The sequence below is a fragment of the Osmerus eperlanus genome, chromosome 27, assembly GCF_963692335.1.
Source record: "Osmerus eperlanus chromosome 27, fOsmEpe2.1, whole genome shotgun sequence".
In the NCBI taxonomy this organism is placed as follows: domain Eukaryota; kingdom Metazoa; phylum Chordata; class Actinopteri; order Osmeriformes; family Osmeridae; genus Osmerus; species Osmerus eperlanus.
This window is the reverse complement of record NC_085044.1, coordinates 5,593,590-5,618,530: the sequence shown is the minus strand read 5'-3', so window position 1 is coordinate 5,618,530 and position 24,941 is coordinate 5,593,590. Positions and strand designations below refer to the sequence as shown.

The 24,941-nt window shown below is 40.4% G+C and overlaps 3 protein-coding genes and 1 long non-coding RNA gene across 5 annotated transcripts; 3 read left to right on the top strand and 1 right to left on the bottom strand.

Annotated features, from left to right (window-relative positions):
- Nucleotides 1-802: 802 nt before the first annotated feature.
- gtf3aa (general transcription factor IIIAa) lies at nucleotides 803-23,508 on the top strand. 2 transcript variants are annotated; one of them, XM_062453667.1, is made up of 9 exons: nucleotides 803-1,003; nucleotides 1,197-1,297; nucleotides 19,371-19,467; nucleotides 19,556-19,647; nucleotides 19,813-19,891; nucleotides 19,990-20,068; nucleotides 20,197-20,426; nucleotides 21,669-21,719; nucleotides 22,609-23,508. In XM_062453667.1, the coding sequence occupies exons 1-9, from the start codon at nucleotides 887-889 to the stop codon at nucleotides 22,810-22,812; spliced, it is 1,050 nt and encodes a 349-aa protein (XP_062309651.1). In that variant the 5' UTR covers nucleotides 803-886; the 3' UTR covers nucleotides 22,813-23,508. The 2 variants fall into 2 exon arrangements, with proteins under 2 accessions (XP_062309651.1, XP_062309650.1); XM_062453666.1 differs by having other exon boundaries at nucleotides 804-1,003; nucleotides 19,813-19,886; nucleotides 19,985-20,068.
- On the top strand, nucleotides 4,242-5,518 carry LOC134013903 (uncharacterized). The gene is made up of 3 exons (XR_009928995.1): nucleotides 4,242-4,364; nucleotides 4,952-5,114; nucleotides 5,341-5,518. It is a non-coding gene; the product is annotated as an uncharacterized LOC134013903 (long non-coding RNA).
- LOC134013899 (uncharacterized) lies at nucleotides 12,843-19,330 on the top strand. Its single transcript, XM_062453665.1, has 8 exons — nucleotides 12,843-12,917; nucleotides 13,433-13,538; nucleotides 13,725-13,795; nucleotides 13,876-15,898; nucleotides 16,039-16,218; nucleotides 16,854-16,925; nucleotides 17,505-17,606; nucleotides 18,125-19,330. The coding sequence occupies exons 1-8, from the start codon at nucleotides 12,858-12,860 to the stop codon at nucleotides 18,358-18,360; spliced, it is 2,850 nt and encodes a 949-aa protein (XP_062309649.1). The 5' UTR covers nucleotides 12,843-12,857; the 3' UTR covers nucleotides 18,361-19,330.
- Nucleotides 22,942-24,897, bottom strand: mtif3 (mitochondrial translational initiation factor 3). Its single transcript, XM_062453668.1, has 4 exons — nucleotides 24,722-24,897; nucleotides 23,999-24,459; nucleotides 23,396-23,547; nucleotides 22,942-23,215 (listed from the first exon to the last, which is right to left on the bottom strand). The coding sequence occupies exons 2-4, from the start codon at nucleotides 24,456-24,458 to the stop codon at nucleotides 22,982-22,984; spliced, it is 846 nt and encodes a 281-aa protein (XP_062309652.1). The 5' UTR covers nucleotide 24,459; nucleotides 24,722-24,897; the 3' UTR covers nucleotides 22,942-22,981.
- Between the last annotated feature and the right edge of the window lie 44 nt (nucleotides 24,898-24,941).

Sequence of the window (24,941 nt, the reverse complement as noted above, 5' to 3'; positions counted from 1 at the left end):
CAAAACCACTCATAAATGTGTATCATGATTAGGTTTATCTAATTTATTCTGCCTGATAATGCATAGGCTACACTTCAAATTAAACCATTTCAAATCAAATGTTTTCAAAAAAGAAACATCTATGCGATGTGACACACTGGGAGTGGCCACGCACACACACACACACTCATTCTCTAGTGTCCACCTATAGAATTAGCTCTCTGTTTTGATCTCATCCTGCCGTCCTTCCTCCAAGGGACGCCAGGAGCTGTGATCAGCCATATCAAGGCAACGGTGGGCCAGTCAGTCATGCTCGGCCACGTTCTGGCCAGGTATCTGCACATGTTTTGTTGGAGTTCTTTGCTGAGGAAACGTGACCACGAGGAGAACATGCAAACTCCACACAGAAAGGCCCACTTGAGCACTGAATAGTGCCACAGGCAGAGACCGAACCCAGGGGCTTCTTGCTGTGAGTCGACAGTGCAAGACACTGTGCCATCGTACCACATTTTATTACTAAATGTCCCATAGGTGCTACAGTGTCTGCCTCAAATCTCCACATTGCCTAGTCTCCTTTGTCATGTCCAAGTGGCATTCATTAACCATAGCAATATTGTGCAGAACACAACATTCCACAAAGGAAGCACTGGACATATTCAATTAAACCTCAGGACGTTTGATAGCTGTCACGCCCCCATGTGTTTTCTGAAATTACACATTGTAATTTGTTATGATTCGTGTACGAGCATTTTAAGCCTCTGGTACATAGGCCTAGTTTGTATCATCTGACAACTCTATGACCAGCTTGCCCTGCGGAGGGCAGTAGAACGCAGTCAAACAGATTGTTTAGCGTCGACCGCCAAAGGAAAAAGGAAAAGAAGTCCCACCACACATTTCCTGTGTAAAAATGGACAAACAGCAGCCACGACAGCTCAGAAGCTTCATATGTTCATTCCCTGACTGTCAAGCTATTTACAACAAACAATGGAAACTCGAAGCCCACATGTGCAAACACACTGGAGTGGTAAGAAACATTTTAAGCAACAGTAGCTAGCCAGTATTAGCCTAGCATGATGGAACTCGTTTAGACTCATTGGTCCATGCGGAAGCCATCTGACAACTAGTGTACACCAGTACGTAGCTAGCAATAGAGTGTGTAAGGTTTGTAAGTCTTTTGTTTACGCATATTCACTCATTCAGTTGCTGTCGTTTATTAGAAACCATTTGTGTGTGACCGCGAAGGCTGTGGAAGGTCCTTCTGCACCAAGTACCACTTGGCGCGCCACGAGCTCACCCACAGCGGGGAGAGACCCTTTCGGTGAGTAGGCTGTCAGCGAGCGTGTTGTTGCGTGTGTGTGTGTGTGTGTGTGTGTGTGTGTGTGTGTGTGTGTGTGTGTGTGTGTGTGTGTGTGTGTGTGTGTGTGTGTGTGTGTGTGTGTGTGTGTGTGTGTGTGTGTGTGTGTGTGTGTGTGTGTGTGTGTGTGTGTGTGTGTGTGTGTGTGTGTGTGTGTGTGTGTGTGTGTGTGTGTGTGTGTGTGTGTGTGTGTGTGTGTGTGTGTGTGTGTGTGTGTGTGTGTGTGTGTGTGTGTGTGTGTGTGTGTGTGTGTGTGTGTGTGTGTGTGTGTGTGTGTGTGTGTGTGTGTGTGTGTGTGTGTGTGTGTGTGTGTGTGTGTGTGTGTGTGTGTGTGTGTGTGTGTGTGTGTGTGTGTGTGTGTGTGTGTGTGTGTGTGTGTGTGTGTGTGTGTGTGTGTGTGTGTGTTTGTGCATGTGGTTTAACAGGACAATTGGTCAGAATACACACCACACTAGAAGGACGTTTTGTATTAACAGGACAGGAGCAGTGTCCTGCTAATTTTGACAAAATTCTAAAAGCGTAGAATGGTTTATATTGGTCCATTAACCCTAAAAATGCAAAAAAAACAAGATGTCCGTTTAATACACATAAACCAGATTTTGTGTATAATCTGTGTATCACCACAGCGCCCCCTATGGCAGGTTGTGTAATAGCAAGACCTCATGAATATTCACACAGCGCCTTAGCTGATTGGTTGTCTGCCGGAAGGTCCTGATAATTACTACACTGTCCTTCTAATTCACGTCACTATTTACACAGTCTATGTCATTGAGAGAATGAAAAGTACATATTCAACTGTGATAAAAATAATAGGAAATTATAAATTACATTCTTAAAGCCACAATAGAGCAGATCATTTGTACATGCATCACCTTCTCGCCAATCGAGACTATCACAGTATGATGGAAAGATTGATAAAAACCAACAGGATTTGTGTATGAAGTGAACAAAAATAACACTTCCATTACTTCCAGCTAAGCATGTTTCTGTATAGCTTTCAAACTTCACTGAGTTTTTATCTGCTCACTCACTGTTGATTACTTAGCCGAGGATGTCTTTTGTGGATTTGAACCTCAGAGTGATTCTTTATGCAACACTTAACAAATGCATGGGGTGTCTAAAAATATGTTTTCACAACGGTATGATCTGATTGTTCTATAGCAGCTTGAAAAATTTAAAATGCTCATACAGTTAAGACAGCAGTGGAGGTCTATTTTAGCAGATTAGTACATATATTTATCTGCTATGTTGACCATGAGTGCAAGGCTTGTGCAGAAATGGAGGCAAATGTAGTGGGTTTTATCCAGCAGGTGAACAGTGGGGTGAAGGAGCCAGTCCACTTCACGGCAAGGCAGAGTCTATGCGCAGCCAGTACAGTAGATTCCAGTAAAATCTGTCACTAATATAGAAGTAAGGATCATTGGAAATTGAAAAGCCTCATATATATGTTTTTTTTTTTATAAATATTTTGAATTTCCCCCACTGGGGGATGTTTCTATTCTATATATTGATGAGGCTGTGAACACCAAAACCTTCAGCCAACTCCAAGCCAATCGCACAAGTCTCCATCAAATATAGCATTTACCAAGGAGATGCAGAGATACTCTGTTCCCACTGCTGTTCTGCTTAAGCCTGAATGCCCTCAGCCAAATAATCAACAAGACTGGCTATGTATACTGACTCAGAAATGGGGCCACCATGAGCCAAATAAAAAGCATTGATTTAAAAAATAGTGCAAATATATCACGATTACTTACTTTGCTGTAAGCATAAAACTATTAAGATTGATATTAGGTCCTTATGCCCATGTAATACCACTACTCTGCATACATGGAGATTGTCTAGGTAGTCTATAGGCAGGTACATCAGACAATGTTTTTCTGCTGGTGTTGTGTCTGCCAATAGACAACAGTTTCCAGAGGAAGGAAACGTTTATAAAGGGTTTAAGCTACCTCATTTGGGTGAAAATTAATAATAACAAATACCAATCACAAAATGTCTCTAAATAAAAATTTGTTTTTAATAGGTGCCGTGACATCATTTAGGAGGTCAGTAGAAGTGATCAAAAGTAGTCACTTGCCTGATACAGGGTTAAACAAGATAGTGGGAGATACCATGTGACTGTTGCCGCCTAATAAAAGGAAAATGTATAATAAACCATTTATTTTGAAATATTGAATTAAATTAACAAAACATTACGTAAGTCAATTGTTTTCTTGTTCCTGAATAAATCAAACATTATGCTCTTTTTTTGTCATACCCCTCCTCTTCTATCAACGTGGTACAATACGTCAAGTTCTGCCGCGAAACATTACTCTTTAATTGAACACCTTTCATTCCTTTGCGTGCAGGACGAGGTAAGAACCATTTAATATACCTTAAACATTTATGTACATATTGTTATGTAAGAATGGTGTAGTTACTTGATGTTTGGATGCACCAAAGCATCTGATCTACGACAGTTTAGCTAGTTATTAGCAAGCGGCCAGTGACGTGCGGTGAGGTTCGTGGCTGGGGAGGCACGTAGGCCTACTGACTCTTTCAGAATCAGATTTACAAATGTATGAATTCAACAGAGAAGCTGCTTGCACATTGACTAGCTAATGGTTATGTTTCATATCCCATATCAGCATTCTTTACACACATATTTGGCCAAAGAAAAGCGTTACATTTATAGGCTCAGAGAGCGCATGTGCTCTGCACCCTCCATGCTAACTAAAGCTAGCTAGCTTCCGTTTTGGAAAAATAACTCACTCTAGTGGAAGCGTCTGTAATAAGAAACTGCAGTCTGAACAGGGGTGTACTTACTACTAATATTACTAACTATTAATAATTCATACTTTTAACATACAATCATATTGTATACAGTAATGTGTTGTTGCTCAAGTTAACACCATCTGATCTTTGCAGGAGATGGCAGGAACAAGGCCACAGAGAGCAAAAAGTAATCCCAAACATGATGCCAGTTATTATTGCTCTTTAGGTGAAGATAGGGAAGGGTTTGATGTAAAATATATTAATTCATTTAAAGGTGAGTTTATTTAGCAAAGGTTTACAGAGTTTATTACGCAAAGATGTTGTATTTATTTTTTACTTATAATCTATTTTTAAACTGCACATTAGGAGAATAGATCTTGTTTTATGATCATTATGATCAGAACATCTTTCTTATTTGAAAAGGAGACAAGCAACTGCTCAAAATAGAAGCTGTTATTTTGTATTTTTGGGAAGATAATTGTATATCTAGATCAGTGGTTCCCAACCCTGGTCCTCAAGGCACCCTGTCCTGCATGTTTTAGATATTTCCCTGCTCCAACACACCTGATTCAAATGAATGGGTCGTTATCCAGCTCTGCAGAAGCCTGCTTATGACCATTCATTTGAATCAGGTGTGTTGGAGCAGGGAAACACCTAAAACAGGCAGGACAGGGTGCCTTGAGGACCAGGGTTGGGAACCACTGATCTAGATAGATACTTTATTTAATAATTGTTTATGGATTAATCCACAGAAACATTTTAGAAATGTTGTAACATTTTTTACTTATCACAGAAAGACATCAAATTAAATCAATTAACTGATTTTCTGCATTGTTTAAAGTTTATTATATGTACTTCCAGGTCGGGGTGTGTTCAGCTGCCGGTGCTTTCAAAAAGGAGATTTCCTTATTGAGTACAGAGGGGAAGTCATAAGTAGAAAGGAACAGGAAAACCGATTGAAAGTTTACCATGATGCACTCAAGGTTTTTTTGTTTGATTTCCAGTTCAATGGACAACAGTTATGGTATGTGACAGTTTTAAAGTGTTTTTTTCTAAATTTCTATCTTAACACAGTGATGTAAACATTTTCTGCCTCATCATCAGTAAAAGTAGTTTCAGGTATGAAATACAGTGCCAGATGAATATTTTGAGTTGGTGGAGGAATATTTTTCAGACATGCCAACACTAAATATGCTAAATCCTGTTCCTTACGTGGTGTAATTATTCTTATTGCGTAATTGATATTTCAGTGTTGATGCTGCCAGAGAGGATAGATCATTAGGGAGACTGGTAAATGATGATGAGGCAAATCCAAACAGCAAAATGAAAGTTACAAGAGTGGATGGAAGACCCTATCTCTGTTTATTTGCACTCAAAGATATTGGTCCAGGGGAAGAAATCACTTATAATTATGGTGATTCTGACTGGCCATGGAGAAGCAAGGTATATAGAATTGTAACAATAGTGTCAAGAATCATTCTACCAGCTTTGAACACAATTTTGAAGGGTATATCAAGTTGTAGTACACAGTGTCAATATAGTAAAAAATATAAGAAGTGATGAGCATAGTGCCTAAAAAAGCCAATGTTGCAGAAAGACTTAATCAGACTACACTATTTCAACTTGTCCAGTACTATAATGTTACAAACTGTCACATGTAGATAGATTTATGCTGATCTTATATTTATAAATATTAACTGGTATGTGATATATTTTAGTGTCTAGACACACAAGTCCTTTGTAATACTCAACATGTAAGGTGCAGGAATTTGGAGGACTGAGTTTTGTACATGAGAAACAAACTCACATTCAGTGATTGTTCTTTACATTTCAGATCTCCAAAGAGATGCCATGTCAGGCTGAGGATGTGGACGCATGCGGATCCTTTTCAGGCAACACACTAGAGGTAATTTTAATCTTTTAAGGCATATTTATTGTCTGAAATAAAGTAATGAGAATGATATTCAGCAGTATTCAGACACACAGGTACGATGTAACCTTAATATGTAAGGTGCAGGAATTTGGAGGACTGAGTTTTGAAATTACACGTACAAAGGAATACAAGTACATTTAGAAGTGCGTAGACACACAGGTCCTGTGTAATACTCAACACGTAAGGTGCAGGAATAAGGAGGACTGAGTTTTGTACATGAGAAACAAACTCACATTCAGTGATTGTTCTTTACATTTCAGATCTCCAAAGAGATGCCATGTCAGGCTGAGGATGTGGACGCATGCGGATCCTTTTCAGGCAACACACTAGAGGTAATTTTCATCTTTTAAGGCATATTTATTGTCTGAAATAAAGTCATGAGAATGATATTCAGCAGTATTCAGACACACGGGTACGATGTAACCTTAATATGTAAGGTGCAGGAATTTGGAGGACTGAGTTTTGAAATTACACGTACAAAGGAATACAAGTACATTTAGAAGTGCGTAGACACACAGGTCCTGTGTAATACTCAACATGTAAGGTGCAGGAATAAGGAGGACTGAGTTTTGTACATGAGAAACAAACTCACATTCAGTGATTGTTCTTTACATTTCAGATCTCCAAAGAGATGCCATGTCAGGCTGAGGATGTGGACGCATGCGGATCCTTTTCAGGCAACACACTAGAGGTAATTTTCATCTTTTAAGGCATATTTATTGTCTGAAATAAAGTCATGAGAATGATATTCAGCAGTATTCAGACACACAGGTACGATGTAACCTTAATATGTAAGGTGCAGGAATTTGGAGGACTGAGTTTTGAAATTACACGTACAAAGGAATACAAGTACATTTAGAAGTGCGCAGACACACAGGTCCTGTGTAATACTCAACACGTAAGGTGCAGGAATAAGGAGGACTGAGTTTTGAAATGACATGTACAAAGGAATGAAAGTACATTTAGAAGTGCACAGACACACAGGTCCTGTGTAATACTCAACATGTAAGGTGCAGGAATAAGGAGGACTGAGTTTTGTACATGAGAAACAAACTCACATTCAGTGATTGTTCTTTACATTTCAGATCTCCAAAGAGATGCCATGTCAGGCTGAGGATGTGGACGCATGCGGATCCTTTTCAGGCAACACACTAGAGGTAATTTTCATCTTTTAAGGCATATTTATTGTCTGAAATAAAGTAATGAGAATGATATTCAGCAGTATTCAGACACACAGGTACGATGTAACCTTAATATGTAAGGTGCAGGAATTTGGAGGACTGAGTTTTGAAATTACACGTACAAAGGAATACAAGTACATTTAGAAGTGCGTAGACACACAGGTCCTGTGTAATACTCAACACGTAAGGTGCAGGAATAAGGAGGACTGAGTTTTGTACATGAGAAACAAACTCACATTCAGTGATTGTTCTTTACATTTCAGATCTCCAAAGAGATGCCATGTCAGGCTGAGGATGTGGACGCATGCGGATCCTTTTCAGGCAACACACTAGAGGTAATTTTCATCTTTTAAGGCATATTTATTGTCTGAAATAAAGTCATGAGAATGATATTCAGCAGTATTCAGACACACAGGTACGATGTAACCTTAATATGTAAGGTGCAGGAATTTGGAGGACTGAGTTTTGAAATTACACGTACAAAGGAATACAAGTACATTTAGAAGTGCGTAGACACACAGGTCCTGTGTAATACTCAACATGTAAGGTGCAGGAATAAGGAGGACTGAGTTTTGTACATGAGAAACAAACTCACATTCAGTGATTGTTCTTTACATTTCAGATCTCCAAAGAGATGCCATGTCAGGCTGAGGATGTGGACGCATGCGGATCCTTTTCAGGCAACACACTAGAGGTAATTTTCATCTTTTAAGGCATATTTATTGTCTGAAATAAAGTCATGAGAATGATATTCAGCAGTATTCAGACACACAGGTACGATGTAACCTTAATATGTAAGGTGCAGGAATTTGGAGGACTGAGTTTTGAAATTACACGTACAAAGGAATACAAGTACATTTAGAAGTGCGCAGACACACAGGTCCTGTGTAATACTCAACACGTAAGGTGCAGGAATAAGGAGGACTGAGTTTTGAAATGACATGTACAAAGGAATGAAAGTACATTTAGAAGTGCACAGACACACAGGTCCTGTGTAATACTCAACATGTAAGGTGCAGGAATAAGGAGGACTGAGTTTTGTACATGAGAAACAAACTCACATTCAGTGATTGTTCTTTACATTTCAGATCTCCAAAGAGATGCCATGTCAGGCTGAGGATGTGGACGCATGCGGATCCTTTTCAGGCAACACACTAGAGGTAATTTTCATCTTTTAAGGCATATTTATTGTCTGAAATAAAGTCATGAGAATGATATTCAGCAGTATTCAGACACACAGGTACGATGTAACCTTAATATGTAAGGTGCAGGAATTTGGAGGACTGAGTTTTGAAATTACACGTACAAAGGAATACAAGTACATTTAGAAGTGCGCAGACACACAGGTCCTGTGTAATACTCAACACGTAAGGTGCAGGAATAAGGAGGACTGAGTTTTGAAATGACATGTACAAAGGAATAAAAGTACATTTAGAAGTGCGCAGACACACAGGTCCTGTGTAATACTCAACACGTAAGGTGCAGGAATAAGGAGGACTGAGTTTTGTACATGAGAAACAAACTCACATTCAGTGATTGTTCTTTACATTTCAGATCTCCAAAGAGATGCCATGTCAGGCTGAGGATGTGGACGCATGCGGATCCTTTTCAGGCAACACACTAGAGGTAATTTTCATCTTTTAAGGCATATTTATTGTCTGAAATAAAGTCATGAGAATGATATTCAGCAGTATTCAGACACACAGGTACGATGTAACCTTAATATGTAAGGTGCAGGAATTTGGAGGACTGAGTTTTGAAATTACACGTACAAAGGAATACAAGTACATTTAGAAGTGCGCAGACACACAGGTCCTGTGTAATACTCAACACGTAAGGTGCAGGAATAAGGAGGACTGAGTTTTGAAATGACATGTACAAAGGAATGAAAGTACATTTAGAAGTGCACAGACACACAGGTCCTGTGTAATACTCAACATGTAAGGTGCAGGAATAAGGAGGACTGAGTTTTGTACATGAGAAACAAACTCACATTCAGTGATTGTTCTTTACATTTCAGATCTCCAAAGAGATGCCATGTCAGGCTGAGGATGTGGACGCATGCGGATCCTTTTCAGGCAACACACTAGAGGTAATTTTCATCTTTTAAGGCATATTTATTGTCTGAAATAAAGTCATGAGAATGATATTCAGCAGTATTCAGACACACAGGTACGATGTAACCTTAATATGTAAGGTGCAGGAATTTGGAGGACTGAGTTTTGAAATTACACGTACAAAGGAATACAAGTACATTTAGAAGTGCGCAGACACACAGGTCCTGTGTAATACTCAACACGTAAGGTGCAGGAATAAGGAGGACTGAGTTTTGAAATGACATGTACAAAGGAATGAAAGTACATTTAGAAGTGCGCAGACACACAGGTCCTGTGTAATACTCAACACGTAAGGTGCAGGAATAAGGAGGACTGAGTTTTGTACATGAGAAACAAACTCACATTCAGTGATTGTTCTTTACATTTCAGATCTCCAAAGAGATGCCATGTCAGGCTGAGGATGTGGACGCATGCGGATCCTTTTCAGGCAACACACTAGAGGTAATTTTCATCTTTTAAGGCATATTTATTGTCTGAAATAAAGTCATGAGAATGATATTCAGCAGTATTCAGACACACAGGTACGATGTAACCTTAATATGTAAGGTGCAGGAATTTGGAGGACTGAGTTTTGAAATTACACGTACAAAGGAATACAAGTACATTTAGAAGTGCGCAGACACACAGGTCCTGTGTAATACTCAACACGTAAGGTGCAGGAATAAGGAGGACTGAGTTTTGAAATGACATGTACAAAGGAATGAAAGTACATTTAGAAGTGCGCAGACACACAGGTCCTGTGTAATACTCAACATGTAAGGTGCAGGAATAAGGAGGACTGAGTTTTGTACATGAGAAACAAACTCACATTCAGTGATTGTTCTTTACATTTCAGATCTCCAAAGAGATGCCATGTCAGGCTGAGGATGTGGACGCATGCGGATCCTTTTCAGGCAACACACTAGAGGTAATTTTCATCTTTTAAGGCATATTTATTGTCTGAAATAAAGTCATGAGAATGATATTCAGCAGTATTCAGACACACAGGTACGATGTAACCTTAATATGTAAGGTGCAGGAATTTGGAGGACTGAGTTTTGAAATTACACGTACAAAGGAATACAAGTACATTTAGAAGTGCGCAGACACACAGGTCCTGTGTAATACTCAACACGTAAGGTGCAGGAATAAGGAGGACTGAGTTTTGAAATGACATGTACAAAGGAATGAAAGTACATTTAGAAGTGCACAGACACACAGGTCCTGTGTAATACTCAACATGTAAGGTGCAGGAATAAGGAGGACTGAGTTTTGTACATGAGAAACAAACTCACATTCAGTGATTGTTCTTTACATTTCAGATCTCCAAAGAGATGCCATGTCAGGCTGAGGATGTGGACGCATGCGGATCCTTTTCAGGCAACACACTAGAGGTAATTTTCATCTTTTAAGGCATATTTATTGTCTGAAATAAAGTCATGAGAATGATATTCAGCAGTATTCAGACACACAGGTACGATGTAACCTTAATATGTAAGGTGCAGGAATTTGGAGGACTGAGTTTTGAAATTACACGTACAAAGGAATACAAGTACATTTAGAAGTGCGCAGACACACAGGTCCTGTGTAATACTCAACACGTAAGGTGCAGGAATAAGGAGGACTGAGTTTTGAAATGACATGTACAAAGGAATGAAAGTACATTTAGAAGTGCGCAGACACACAGGTCCTGTGTAATACTCAACACGTAAGGTGCAGGAATAAGGAGGACTGAGTTTTGTACATGAGAAACAAACTCACATTCAGTGATTGTTCTTTACATTTCAGATCTCCAAAGAGATGCCATGTCAGGCTGAGGATGTGGACGCATGCAGATCCTTTTCAGGCAACACACTAGAGGTAATTTTCATCTTTTAAGGCATATTTATTGTCTGAAATAAAGTCATGAGAATGATATTCAGCAGTATTCAGACACACAGGTACGATGTAACCTTAATATGTAAGGTGCAGGAATTTGGAGGACTGAGTTTTGAAATTACACGTACAAAGGAATACAAGTACATTTAGAAGTGCGCAGACACACAGGTCCTGTGTAATACTCAACACGTAAGGTGCAGGAATAAGGAGGACTGAGTTTTGAAATGACATGTACAAAGGAATGAAAGTACATTTAGAAGTGCGCAGACACACAGGTCCTGTGTAATACTCAACATGTAAGGTGCAGGAATAAGGAGGACTGAGTTTTGTACATGAGAAACAAACTCACATTCAGTGATTGTTCTTTACATTTCAGATCTCCAAAGAGATGCCATGTCAGGCTGAGGATGTGGACGCATGCGGATCCTTTTCAGGCAACACACTAGAGGTAATTTTCATCTTTTAAGGCATATTTATTGTCTGAAATAAAGTCATGAGAATGATATTCAGCAGTATTCAGACACACAGGTACGATGTAACCTTAATATGTAAGGTGCAGGAATTTGGAGGACTGAGTTTTGAAATTACACGTACAAAGGAATACAAGTACATTTAGAAGTGCGCAGACACACAGGTCCTGTGTAATACTCAACACGTAAGGTGCAGGAATAAGGAGGACTGAGTTTTGAAATGACATGTACAAAGGAATGAAAGTACATTTAGAAGTGCACAGACACACAGGTCCTGTGTAATACTCAACATGTAAGGTGCAGGAATAAGGAGGACTGAGTTTTGTACATGAGAAACAAACTCACATTCAGTGATTGTTCTTTACATTTCAGATCTCCAAAGAGATGCCATGTCAGGCTGAGGATGTGGACGCATGCGGATCCTTTTCAGGCAACACACTAGAGGTAATTTTCATCTTTTAAGGCATATTTATTGTCTGAAATAAAGTCATGAGAATGATATTCAGCAGTATTCAGACACACAGGTACGATGTAACCTTAATATGTAAGGTGCAGGAATTTGGAGGACTGAGTTTTGAAATTACACGTACAAAGGAATACAAGTACATTTAGAAGTGCGCAGACACACAGGTCCTGTGTAATACTCAACACGTAAGGTGCAGGAATAAGGAGGACTGAGTTTTGAAATGACATGTACAAAGGAATGAAAGTACATTTAGAAGTGCACAGACACACAGGTCCTGTGTAATACTCAACATGTAAGGTGCAGGAATAAGGAGGACTGAGTTTTGTACATGAGAAACAAACTCACATTCAGTGATTGTTCTTTACATTTCAGATCTCCAAAGAGATGCCATGTCAGGCTGAGGATGTGGACGCATGCGGATCCTTTTCAGGCAACACACTAGAGGTAATTTTCATCTTTTAAGGCATATTTATTGTCTGAAATAAAGTCATGAGAATGATATTCAGCAGTATTCAGACACACAGGTACGATGTAACCTTAATATGTAAGGTGCAGGAATAAGGAGGACTGAGTTTTGAAATGACATGTACAAAGGAATGAAAGTACATTTAGAAGTGCACAGACACACAGGTCCTGTGTAATACTCAACATGTAAGGTGCAGGAATAAGGAGGACTGAGTTTTGTACATGAGAAACAAACTCACATTCAGTGATTGTTCTTTACATTTCAGATCTCCAAAGAGATGCCATGTCAGGCTGAGGATGTGGACGCATGCGGATCCTTTTCAGGCAACACACTAGAGGTAATTTTCATCTTTTAAGACTTTAAATTTTAAATAAAAGTTAATACATTATGAAGACTATAAATCCACTTCAATCTTCTAAAGCTCTGTATGTTAAGATGTACACTACCAGTCAAAGGTTTAGATCCACCTTCTCAGTTTAATGAGGATGAGAAGTTGGGTCCAAACTTTTCCTCAGTGAGTGTATGTTTTTATTCTGTTTTAGTTTGTTAGTTAGTTTGTTCTGTTGAAGAAAAAGCTGTGTTGTGTTTTTTTTTTTTTATCATTTTTTTTTAATTACAGGTGTATAATTTTTTAATCGTTAATGTAGATTTAAGGTTTTAAGTTTATTTCTAAACAATTTCATTGACAACAGGGAATATAACACATACAAATCATGTCACTTTCATCCTTAATTCATGTTAAAATAGGAAAATTGTACAAACTATTAATTGGTTTTGATTTTCTACACTACACAAGTGTTCGTTAGAATAAAATTCCTGTCTTACGATTACACTTTTTTTTTTTGTCAACAGGACTGTGATCATGATGTCATCCCTGACGAAATGTCAAGTTTAGAAAAATGTGTTACATGTGGAGGACCTTTTTCGCCTCTGAAATGGAGTGGTGTGAGATGTAAAGGTAATTTTTTGAGAATGGAGGGGGGTTCATCTGTATCTTTTGAACGTGATTCCACAGGAACACTTTTCCAAAAAACGATTCCATGTGTAGCTGTGCTGTATGTTCAAAATTAGCCATTTGCTGCTGCACTGACTAAGTACTTACCATGCTGCCTTCCTTTATAAATTCTTAATTTTATCTTTCTAGTTTGCAATCAGTCCTGGCACAAAAAGTGTTATGTTAAACACAAGGTGGACATCACTGAACTTCTGCAAGTGGTAAGCTTTTTAGTAGAATTATTCTCGGTGAAATGCTTTCCAAGTATACAAAATATAAATGTTTTTTTAATCATTATCAGGTCTGTGCAGAACAAAGTTCAAGTGAGGCGGCATCATCAGAAGAGGAGTATGTTCCTGATTCCATAGATGGATCAAACAGCTCGTGGGATGACAGATCAGAGCCTTTAGATTTCAGTCACAAACAAGTACAGAATTGTGAGGTCTCCACCAGCAAGTCTGCTTCCAAAAAGAAAAGACACCACCAAGGAAGTTTTGTAGAGGAAGACAGAGAGTCAATTTCTGAAGCTGCAGAATCATTACCTGAAGATATGATCAGCACAACTCAGCTTGAAGTTCTAAGAGTTACTGCCAAAGTAGGAAACGCTGATGCCGAAGGCATTGTTGATGATGGTGCTGATGCTAGAGCAGAAAACACATCATCCTTGCTCAAAAATAGAACTTACTGCTACATTTGTGGAAAGATGCAGACAAAGTTTACACGTCACTTAAAAACTCATGAGAATACACATGCAGATGTTGCTCATGTTTTAAGTCTTCCCAAGAGGTCCAAAAAACGTATGCAAATGCTTATAAAGCTTCGCAACAAGGGAAACCACAGTCATAACTTGGAGGTCTTGGTGAGCGGAGTTGGATCACTAAAACTAAGACGCACATCAAAGAAAAAGTACAATGCAAAAGACTACATTCACTGCATGTACTGCCAGGCATTATTTCTCCGGCGAGATCTGTGGCGACATGTTCGAAAATGTTCTTCAAAACCAGTAGAAGCTACTTCAGAGATTGGAAGAAAAAATGTTTTGTCTTTGGCCTCTATGAATGAGTCAGCTCTGTGTCAGCAGATATCACCAGGTGTTTGGAACATATTAGCTGTTATGAAAGACGATGAGATAACTTCTACTGTGCGAAGTGACTTCTCCATTCTTCAGCTGGCCCAATCATTCTTCAACAAATATGGACAGGATCCCACCAAACATCAGTACATTCGCCAGCAACTCAGAGACTCTGGAAGACTTCTGCTTACGCTTCGCAAGGAATTCTCAATACTTACTCTTGAGGATGCTGTGAGACCTGCAAATTTTGATGTGCTCATCAAAGCGGTCAAGAAAGTATGTGGGCATGATGAAGAAAAGAACCGCTTCGATACTCCAAGCCTTGCTCTAAAGTTAGGTCACGCACTACGGAAAGTCTGTGATATTTTACATTGCAGAGCACTCATGGCAGAAGACAGTACGCTGATAAAGTCAACCCAGAGTTTTAAAACTCTCTATGCTACAAAGTGGTCTGAACACATCTCTCACATCGCTTTAATAACGCTGAACGAGCGGAAGTTTAACAAGCCTTCCACTCTTCCTTTCACAGAAGATGTTCAACGTCTTCACAGACATCTGGAGAAGACTACAGAACAAGCATTGAAAGACTTGGAAGACCATAGTTCATCAAAATCATATAGTCAACTGTGTAAAGCCACCATGGCAAATGTAATACTTTTTAACAGGAGAAGAGGGGGAGAAATTTCAAAGATGCCGATGAATGGCTTTCTGGAGAGAGACACAAGTGCCCTGCATAAGGACGTTGCAATTGGACTGACAGAATTTGAACTTCACCTTTGTCAACACTTTAGTCGTGTTGAATTAAGGGGTAAAAGAGGCCGGAAGGTTGCAGTGTTACTTTCACCAGACATGGTGAATGCCATAACACGCCTAATAGAAAAAAGAAAAGACTGTGGTGTTCTGGCAGAAAACCAGTTCCTTTTTGCCATACCTCATTGTCTGACTCCCTACAGAGGACAGGACTGTTTGAGGCTTTATGCCAGTGAATGTGGGGCCGAAAAACCTGAGCTCCTCAGGTCAACACAATTACGCAAACATGTTGCAACTTTGTCTCAGATCTTGAACCTCAAGAATCACGAGTTGGACCAAGTTGCTAACTTCCTTGGCCACGATATTCGCGTTCATCGTGAATATTACAGACTTCCTGAGGCTACTACCCAGCTGGCCAAAATATCCAAACTGCTGCTTGCCATGGAGAAAGGGTCTCTCGGAAACCTTCAAGGCAAAACACTGGACGAGATTGAAATTGAAGGTAATGCCATTTAGAGTTGTTTACATAAAAAATTAGACCTGTTTTTAGCAAATGTATGGTAGCAAAATGGAACACACATTGTGCAATTTATAGCACTTTAACCTCATAATTCATTAAGGCAATATAATTTATTTTATTAGACAACCTAGAGTTGAGTGAGGTCGATGCTGAGAGTGAGGTCGATGCTGAGAGTGAGGTCGATGCTGAGAGTGAGGTCGGTGCTGAGAGTGAGGTCGGTGCTGAGATTGAGGTCGGTGCTGAGATTGAGGTCGGTGCTGAGATTGAGGTCGATGAAGGAAATCTCACATATCCACAGACTGGTAAGGACAGTGTGGTGTGTGTATATATATATATATATATATATATATATATATATATATATATATATATATATATATATATATGTCTAACCAGATGGTTAGACTTTTAACAGTGTAACTACATGTTCTGTTGTATTCCTAACCAATTTTAATTTCACTGTCAAGTCAGTAACTAAAATGTCTTACTGTTTTCTAGTATTTCAGACATATATTAAAGGGGGCGTTAATTTATATCTGAAATACTAGAAAATGGTAAGGGCCTGAATGACTTGTCCCCAGATAGCAATTGAGTGCTCATGCAAACAGACATCCACAGTTGGTTTGCATTCTACTCGTGGGCCTCTATGAAGTCATATACAAAGATGGCAAAGGGTGCCGTATGCCAATTAGATCAACGTTTCCTGGTTTATTCTGTGAAAGTCTGCTTTTGTCCAAACTTGACTGCATGTGCCAAATGAAATTCAGTCCCATGGAATTCATATTTCAGTGGAAAAGGCATATAACCATAAGATATCTCATTATTATTAGAAGAGTAAACATTACCTTTGCACATGGCAAGTTAACCAAACTTTCTCTGTAATACTCATCTTTGTTATTTCTATGTATGTAATGAAGTATATTATATCTTATTACAGATTGTGCAGGACTGTTGATGGCCGGGCAACCTATCGAGGAACCTCCAGGCATGTCTGCGCCATTATCACAAGGTTAGCCCTTATCCTCAGTCTACTGACATGTCACCTTCTTTGATTGCTTTTAGGCTATGAAATAATGCATTGTGGATTCAGACCCTCTTCACTCGTTTCAATTTTGTTGTCACGGCAACAGTTCAGATAAATGGGAGGCATGTAAGCTAATTTTCAAAAGATGTGAATGTAGATTACAGATGTAGTAGTATTAACTGATGACCAGGACATTCTTTTCAATCTAACAATTTACTCATTGTATACGTAACAGTGCAACAATGAACATATAGGCTTGGCTGCTGCTTTTCAGTATGCACGACAGCAACTACAGTGCCTTGGCTTGCACTTCAAAATAAAAGCACTTATCATATCATTCACAATGACAAATCAACTTATAAGCAAATAATGTTCCAGCAATTCCAAAACGTTGTTCCAGCCTAAGTGCTTTACAGTGAATTTATTTGTTATTTATCCATCAGTTGCTTAACCCCATAAAGGAGCATCTTGGACTATTTAACTACTACTATTTAACGACCCTACCTACAACAAATAAATGCTCATCCATTGTTATTTTTTTGTTTAATCCTTTCTTCATTTCAGCACAAAGTAAACACACTGATGCTAAGGCGGAAGAACCCAACAGAAGACTAAAAAAGAAGGAAAAAGAGCCCAGCGGAAAAAAGAACACAAAGAAACATTCTGGTAAATGCGAAAACACATACTCAAGTCACTAAACACCAAGTTATTGACAGGTACTGAAGAATGGTAAAAAGAAATTATCCATACCACCCAAAGGCAATATGATGACCATTCTCTTATTTCTGCAAGATACTGTTTATACTACTTTCTCTATGCCAATTTTAATCCGTAATGCATTCTCAGTTATATTTTTTCAAAATACAAAGCACCAAAAAACTGTAATTAGCAAAGCAATGGGAATATATATTTTCTAATTTGGTTATTAAGTTAGATTTATTAAACCAGGGTTCTCAACCATTGGGCCGATGCTGCACCTGTAGAAAAAAATATTTTGGTGAAGTCAGTAAGATGGTACTGAGTGGGATTAGCCTGGGTGCCAGCCCAATTTAGCCCCGCCCACAAAAAAATTGGGTTGGGTCTGGGGTCGCTAGTTTTGGGAAAAACTATATCTGAACAAGAGCTGTTCGGAGCTGTTTACAGTGGAGTTTTTTTCATTAATGATTTATTTGTCTTTTTTCTAGTATCTCTGGAAAGTGCCAGGAGAGCAAAAAAGCATCTATGGTCTCCCATGGAGGTTGCCGCAGTCATGAGACATTTTGGCGAACACATCAAAAAGGGGAAACTGGCCACTATGATTGAATGCCAGCAATGCAAGAAGGCTGAAGATCCTGCTCTGGCTGGTCGCTCTATTCAAAACATAAGGGATTTTGTAAGGAATCGGGGCGTAACTTTGAAAAGAAAAGAAAATCCTGGATAGAATATGGGAATGTGATGAATTGTCCATCAGTGATATCATCAGGACACATGGGATATTAAGGGTGAGACCAGAAGTAATCTCTGTGTTCTGATGATATCACTGGTGGACAATTTAAATATTTCATCTTGTGGAGGCAGGAGGAGGGCTGACCGTGTTCCAGTTATAATGGCAAACTGGCTGTTCAACAGAATATATAAACGTTTTACAGTATATATTGTTTGGCCATTTATAAATGTTCCTTTCTGTTCACAAATAGGATTCTGTTGCTCTGATACTTACGGTGCGTGTCAACTACAGCGGAGCGGAGTGGCGCGTTGGTGTCGGCTTCCAATTCATTTCCAATGAAATCGGGCGTTGACGCTTGCGTAGGGCATTGGGAGCGTCAACGCCCGGTTTCATTGAAAATGAATTGAAAGCCGACACCAACGCGCCGCCCGCTCCGCTGTAGTGGACACGCAGGGTTAGTGAAGGCGCTGTAAAATCCAGTCTAATACTTTCTGTTTATTCATATTCCATTTATCCATGTTTGGCCTTTTTAATACACAGAAACGTAACGTTTGTGTATGTGTATGGTTATGGTCCTGATAAATAAATTTGGTCCTGGCAATTACTCTTTGTGTCATGGGCGGAGCTAAGTACCTCATTATCTTTTGTCCTCTTAATACAGCATTGCGTCAGGTTCTTGTATCTTGAGTTCTGATGTGTGTATCTACATTTTGAAGTGAGATTTGTGTTGTATGGCTCAAACTGAATTTTTGAAGATTTACTACATCTTTCTAGCATAAGTGGAAAGAGGTGCCAGTTTAGTGTTGCAAAAAACTGGTATGAAAAAATTGTCCCTCTAATTCACCAACACCAGTATGTGTGTGTGTGTGTGTGTGTGTGTGTGTGTGTGTGTGTGCGCGCGTTTAAAATCTCAATCGGCTACACTGACGACGTATCATTCAATAGAAAATACTTTTTTTCACGCCAAGTGCATGGATTTGTTGTCATGCATTATGTTTTGACAGGTGCACGTTGGACGGATGCACAAATGGGTTTACTACCAATGCTAATCTGCAGAAACACATCAGTCGCATTCACAACCAAGAACAGAAACAGTATGTGGTAAGTACATTTTAATAACAGGCGTGCACTATATTGTATATGCTTGTCGGTAATTAAAAGATACTAACCAGATTTTAATCTGTCATAGTGTGTTTTTGAAGGCTGCGGGAAAATTTTCAAAAAGAACAAGCAGTTGAAGTCTCACCAATGTGAAGAGCACACCCTGCTGCCACTCTATCAGTAAGTTAACCAAGACCTACTCTATTGTGTAGCATTATGTTGTTTGGCTAGGAGGCTATACCTATTAGGTTTCTCATACACTCGTAAACTTGATAACCTGGTTCACTTTTGTACTTGTGGTCCGCCTGATCAGAACACCCTTTCTCTTTTCAAATTTCTCTTTAGATGCAGCTTTGAAGGCTGCCTGAAAAGATTCTCTTTCCCCAACAAACTGAAACGTCATGAGAAGGTTCACAGAGGTAATCTTCAGACTGACACGGTTCAGCTGGGTGGGTGAAAATCATGGATGTTCTGTCACAGTGAAACTCACTGTTCAGTTGTTTGTTTTTATTTGCAGGTTACCCCTGTGTGGAACAAGAGTGTTCTTTTATAGGAAGAACCTGGACAGAATACACAAAGCACAGAAGAGAATCACACAGGGGTAAGTGATTTAACTTCCTAGGTGTTGAGAATTAAAAACAAATTCTGTTTTGCACCATTAGGCAGTGAAAACGATCTACTATTCTGGAGGTGGAATGACAGCCTTTTTTTTTCCTTTTTTTTTTCAAGTTCTTCTGCCGTGTAACAAGTGCAACAAGGTGTTTCGGGATACGTGGTTCCTGGAGCAGCACCAGCAGGTTCACTCTGAGGTGCGCCAGGTGCTGAAATGTCCCAGAGAGGGTTGTGAAAGGTCCTTCACCACAACATTCAACCTGCAGAACCACATTGGCTCCTTCCATGAGGAGCTGAGGCCCTTCACCTGTCCTCATGCTGGCTGTGGAAAGACCTTTGCCATGAAGGTAGGAAAGTATACCTGTTGTCAAAATGAGGACTTGACCAGGTCTACAATGGTTAATATAGCCTATGGTTGTAATGCATTAGTATCTTAGGTCTATCTCTCTCTGTGTGTGTGTGTGTGTGTGTGTGAGAGAAGTTGCTATATCGAGCCTCTAGCGAATGATACATGTCCGATTAATTTAACGGTGGTCATTTTCGGAGGGAAGGAGTTTCCCGCTCAACCATGCTGCAATTCTTCTCCATCCGTGCCCTCCAGCGGCAGAATGAACTTGAACTAGGCTCCCCTCCGTTACTGCTATAGTTTATGTTAATCTGTGGGAGAGAGATGAGGGAGGTCTGTAACCCTGTACAGTGGCTGTATGTATGGCCGATGGACACACTGGGCCTGTTTGAAGTTGCATAATTTCTGTTTTTATATCGCCGACAGTGCACACCTCAGCACCCACAGAGTTGATTGCTGCCACAATATCGCTCCAATGAAGCTGCTTGGCCCTGTTTGTGAGACCCCACTACAAATGACTCCTCTGATTCTATTTCTGTCATTGAGACATTTCGGTGTCATTCCTCTTTACCTTTTATTTTGTTGCCTTGGCTATTCCTTTTTTTACGATGAAGAGCTCTTTGTTTAGAATGACTTTCAAGACAATTATTTTGGACACCAGACTAATTATGGGCATTTCAACAACCATGTAAGCAGAGTGAGAATTATACAATGACAATCGGGGGGGGGGGGTCAACTTCTTCTCCAGGGCGTAAAGTAATATTTACAGGTAAAAACGATATCGACCCCACTCCCCCTCCCGTCCTGTTGTTTTGACCTCTTTTGGGGTCATTCGCACCCTGCATGTAAGGATGGGAAGTGGACGTGGTGTAGACAAGGGAGCTCCTTCACGTGCACGCAATGACCCCTAAATTGGGATCTAGAAGGATAAATGTGCATACCGGTCACGTACGCAGCGTTTACGAATCTCAGAAAACGTGCGTGCGGAGATGCAGGTTGCTCCGTTCCCATCGTTTTTCAGATGAATTTGGCCAATTGGTCCCCCTGCTCAGAGACTAAGCTAGTGCTTAGTAGCGCTTGCTATTTCTAGCACTTAGCACTTCAAATGTTCCTGAATAGGAAAGCACAGAACCGCACTTTCATGTCACGCACACATACACACACATGAATGTATACAGTGTGTACATGTATACTATACACTGTTGCATGTAATTGTACCCCATGTCCCCTTTTCCGTCCACAGCAAAGCTTACATCGACATGGTGTTGTCCACAATCCTGAACTCAAGAAACAGGTTAGATTTTCTTTTTCTACCAAACTCGCGGAAAATAGCAACTTCTCCTGGGTATCAAACCGAAACTAGATCATTGTATTTGCGTTCAATAGGAAAACATTTAGGTTTTTCTGTGAGAATGCTGTCTCACTTTGCATTGTTTCTGCTGTGCTTATCTTGATTTAGCCAACTGGGAGTGACAAGGTGGAGTCGTACAAAGCCATTCTTTTAAAGTCTAGTTTGGGCTTCGAATGTTTGTGAGATTCATGAAATGAACAGAGCATACTACAATATAAGATATATATATATATATATATATTATGAACAATTATATAATATACATGGTTGCGAGTATAACTGTCTCCAGCCTCTGATGGTGAAAACCTCATGCTCAGCTACAACTAAATGTCTCAACTTATTGGACTGTGCTCCATCATGCATCAAGTCAGGCGTCAGATGGCTGAGCGGTTAGGGAATCGGGCTAGTAATCAGAAGGTTGCTGGTTCGATTCCCGGCCGAGCCAAATGACGTGTCCTTGGTCAAGGCACCCTACTTGCCTTGGGGGGAATGTCCCTTTACTTACTGTAAGTCGCTCTGGATAAGAGCGTCTGCTAAATGACTAAAATGTAAAGTCAGTAGCTTCACTCAAACACCTACATGTGTAGAGGGGGCAGAAGAAGACGGGGGGGAAATCCAATGGCGTGATACTATCCCCGCAATACGGTATCCATTATTTAATCAGAGAGGCAGATTGATAATGATATTGCATACACTACATCCAGAAGTTGTACATGGTCTTGTTTGGGCTTGTTAGCAGTATTAGCATGTTACCTCTATAACAAAACAACCAAGAGGCCCAGTCACTCAGTTCACTACTGTGGTCCAACATTTAAACTACTTCTCCTTGCAGAGGAAGCATCGCCCGAAGAGATCCCTTGTTTCCAGATTAAGTGGATACAAACCTGGGAAGAGAGATTTCTTTCCACAGCAGCAAGCGACACAGTCCATTGGAAGCCGTCAGCCGGAGCAAATAAGCACCGGTGGATCAGAGCCCACTGACCTGTCATCTCTGCTGAAGGACACAAACTTGTGTAACCCTGTCCTGACTGTCTAAGCCCTAAGACTTTCCCTATTGCAGTATTACGTGATTTGGTGAATTAAACATCCTCATCGGGTGCTTTTTTTCCTTTTCTTTCTCTGTTCACACTTTCAAGCTTGTTTTGAAGTTATCAAATGCACCATATTTTCAATAGAAAATGCTTTATTTCGGTCGCTGCCCTGGTTCAGTCTTGGGAGTCTTTTGGACTGTCAGGCGATGGCATTGTGGGCTTCAGAGGCTGTGACTCGGGGACGCCGGGCTGTGCCACAGTTGGTTTGTTCTTCTCCTCCAACAGCTCTTTAGCAGAAGGTGGACGAAGGATACACATGGCGGATTTGCCATCACGAATGACTTTGGGCCTGGAGACGAACCCGACTGTTGCTTCTATTTGTTGCACCATGTGCTCCAGGGCTGTGTCCTGTGGTTAAAACACAAAATGACGTTGTGTGTTACGAATACAAAAATGTATTTCATGTCGTTTTCCAGAGACAGCTTTGAAAAGTGCTTGGGCCAAGTTTGTTCACATTTTGTGTTATGCCGTTTTGTTATATACCTGTCAACATAAATAATATTTGTTTTTCTTCCACAAAGCTCTTACCAGTGGCTGTGTTTGCTGAACGCGTCCTGATCTCAGAGTTATTTTAACGTGGTTCTTCTTGTTCAGCCAGCTCCGCACGTGGTTCAGTTTGGTCAAGAGGTCATGTGCAGCGATGTCCGATGAAAAGAGGACTTCTTTCACCTCCACTGGGGCTGTGGAGACACACGTTAGGTTTGAGTGCCCTATTCAGTCGCGCATAATGAATGGAATTAAACGATTGACCTTCTGTTAATCTGTAGGGTTCATCTTTGCACACTTTAAAATCTATGTGGCGAGGTCATCCTGGAGGGATGGTTTTGAAATCGTCAAACTAGGCAGGACACCTTGGCGTTTCTGTACGGCAAGGGTGTTCAATCCTGGTCCACTGTCCTGTATGTTAAATGTATCCCTGCTCCAACATACCTGATTCAGATGAATGGGTTGTCATGAAGCTCTGTGAAAGTCTGATAACGACCATTCATTTGAATCAGGTGTGCTGGAGCAGGGACACATCGAAAGCAGACAGGACAATGGACCTTGAGGACTGGGATTGAACACCCCTGCTGTATGGGATTGTTAACTGTTCTGGCAGTGCAACGGGAAGTGTTTCCCAACGTTATGTACCTCCCTTGGCTTTCTGCTTCTCACGCAGCTTGAGTTGCTCCTCGTGGATCTGTTTACCACTCATAAGGCGGTACACGGGTGGGTCTTTGTTTTCGTTGAGCGGCACCAGCTTTAGCCCTCGCTCGTCCATGAGTCTTAGGACGTCTGCTCGGTGCATGGTGCCGAGGTTCTCGCCCATCTCGCTGATCACCTGCAGGTGGCGCTGGTGGATCTTCCGTCCAACACTGCTTATGGAAGCACGGGCTCTGGAGTCTTGCTTTTTCTTTTTGGGCAGCGGTTCTTCTCCAGTTTCATCAACCGTGGTTGTTAAAGGAGCGAATTGAACCCATCTCCAATTGAGTGCAGAAGTGCATCTACCACTGCCACTCAGTAGAACCGATGTTGGTCTCCAGGGGTTGACACTGCCGACACACACCCTGACAGCATGACCCAGCACCCACCTCAGACAGCCTACAGACATCCTGGGGACGAATTAAGAGTTCCATAAAATAATTATTTGTTACTGTGGTTGAACATAAGAGCCTCTGAGGTTCCCATATCTATGAGGAGCTACAGAAATTAGTTTGCCGTATTCAAATATGCAAAAGTACATAGGATAGACAAGAAGATAGATGACCAGCGTGCATTTAAACAAACAAGCAGTAAACATTTGGCATTCAAAACAGGCCACAAGCATGGGAGCAAGTGTTTGGCTATACAATCAAGGCGTCTTATTTTGCTTACTGGATAACGATAGCGCTTTAAAGTACAATGTATTCCACGTAGGCAACGTCCACCGGATTGAGGTACGAGAGCAAAATGATACGTGGATTTGAGACGGGATTTGCAAGAATCGAACTATGTCATACTACTGGCACCTTGATACATTGCTACTGCTCTTAATGACATGGTGGGTTGGTGCTGTATGCGCACCATGATGACGTCGACGCAACGCATTGGGATT

Bases quoted from the DNA above. Each gene is read 5' to 3' on its own strand.
- gtf3aa (XM_062453667.1), top strand. From the start codon at position 887: ATGGACAAACAGCAGCCACGACAGCTCAGAAGCTTCATATGTTCATTC. The intron at 1,004-1,196 runs GTAAGAAACATT...GTCGTTTATTAG, and splicing joins TGTGCAAACACACTGGAGTG to AAACCATTTGTGTGTGACCG. The intron at 21,720-22,608 runs GTTAGATTTTCT...TTCTCCTTGCAG, and splicing joins ATCCTGAACTCAAGAAACAG to AGGAAGCATCGCCCGAAGAG.
- LOC134013899 (XM_062453665.1), top strand. From the start codon at position 12,858: ATGCCATGTCAGGCTGAGGATGTGGACGCATGCGGATCCTTTTCAGGC. The intron at 12,918-13,432 runs GTAATTTTCATC...TTTTGTCAACAG, and splicing joins TTTCAGGCAACACACTAGAG to GACTGTGATCATGATGTCAT. The intron at 13,539-13,724 runs GTAATTTTTTGA...TTATCTTTCTAG, and splicing joins GAGTGGTGTGAGATGTAAAG to TTTGCAATCAGTCCTGGCAC.
- mtif3 (XM_062453668.1), bottom strand. From the start codon at position 24,458: ATGTCTGTAGGCTGTCTGAGGTGGGTGCTGGGTCATGCTGTCAGGGTG. The intron at 23,548-23,998 runs GTACATAACGTT...GTGTCTCCACAG, and splicing joins GAAGCAGAAAGCCAAGGGAG to CCCCAGTGGAGGTGAAAGAA. The intron at 23,216-23,395 runs GTAAGAGCTTTG...TTTTAACCACAG, and splicing joins TTCAGCAAACACAGCCACTG to GACACAGCCCTGGAGCACAT.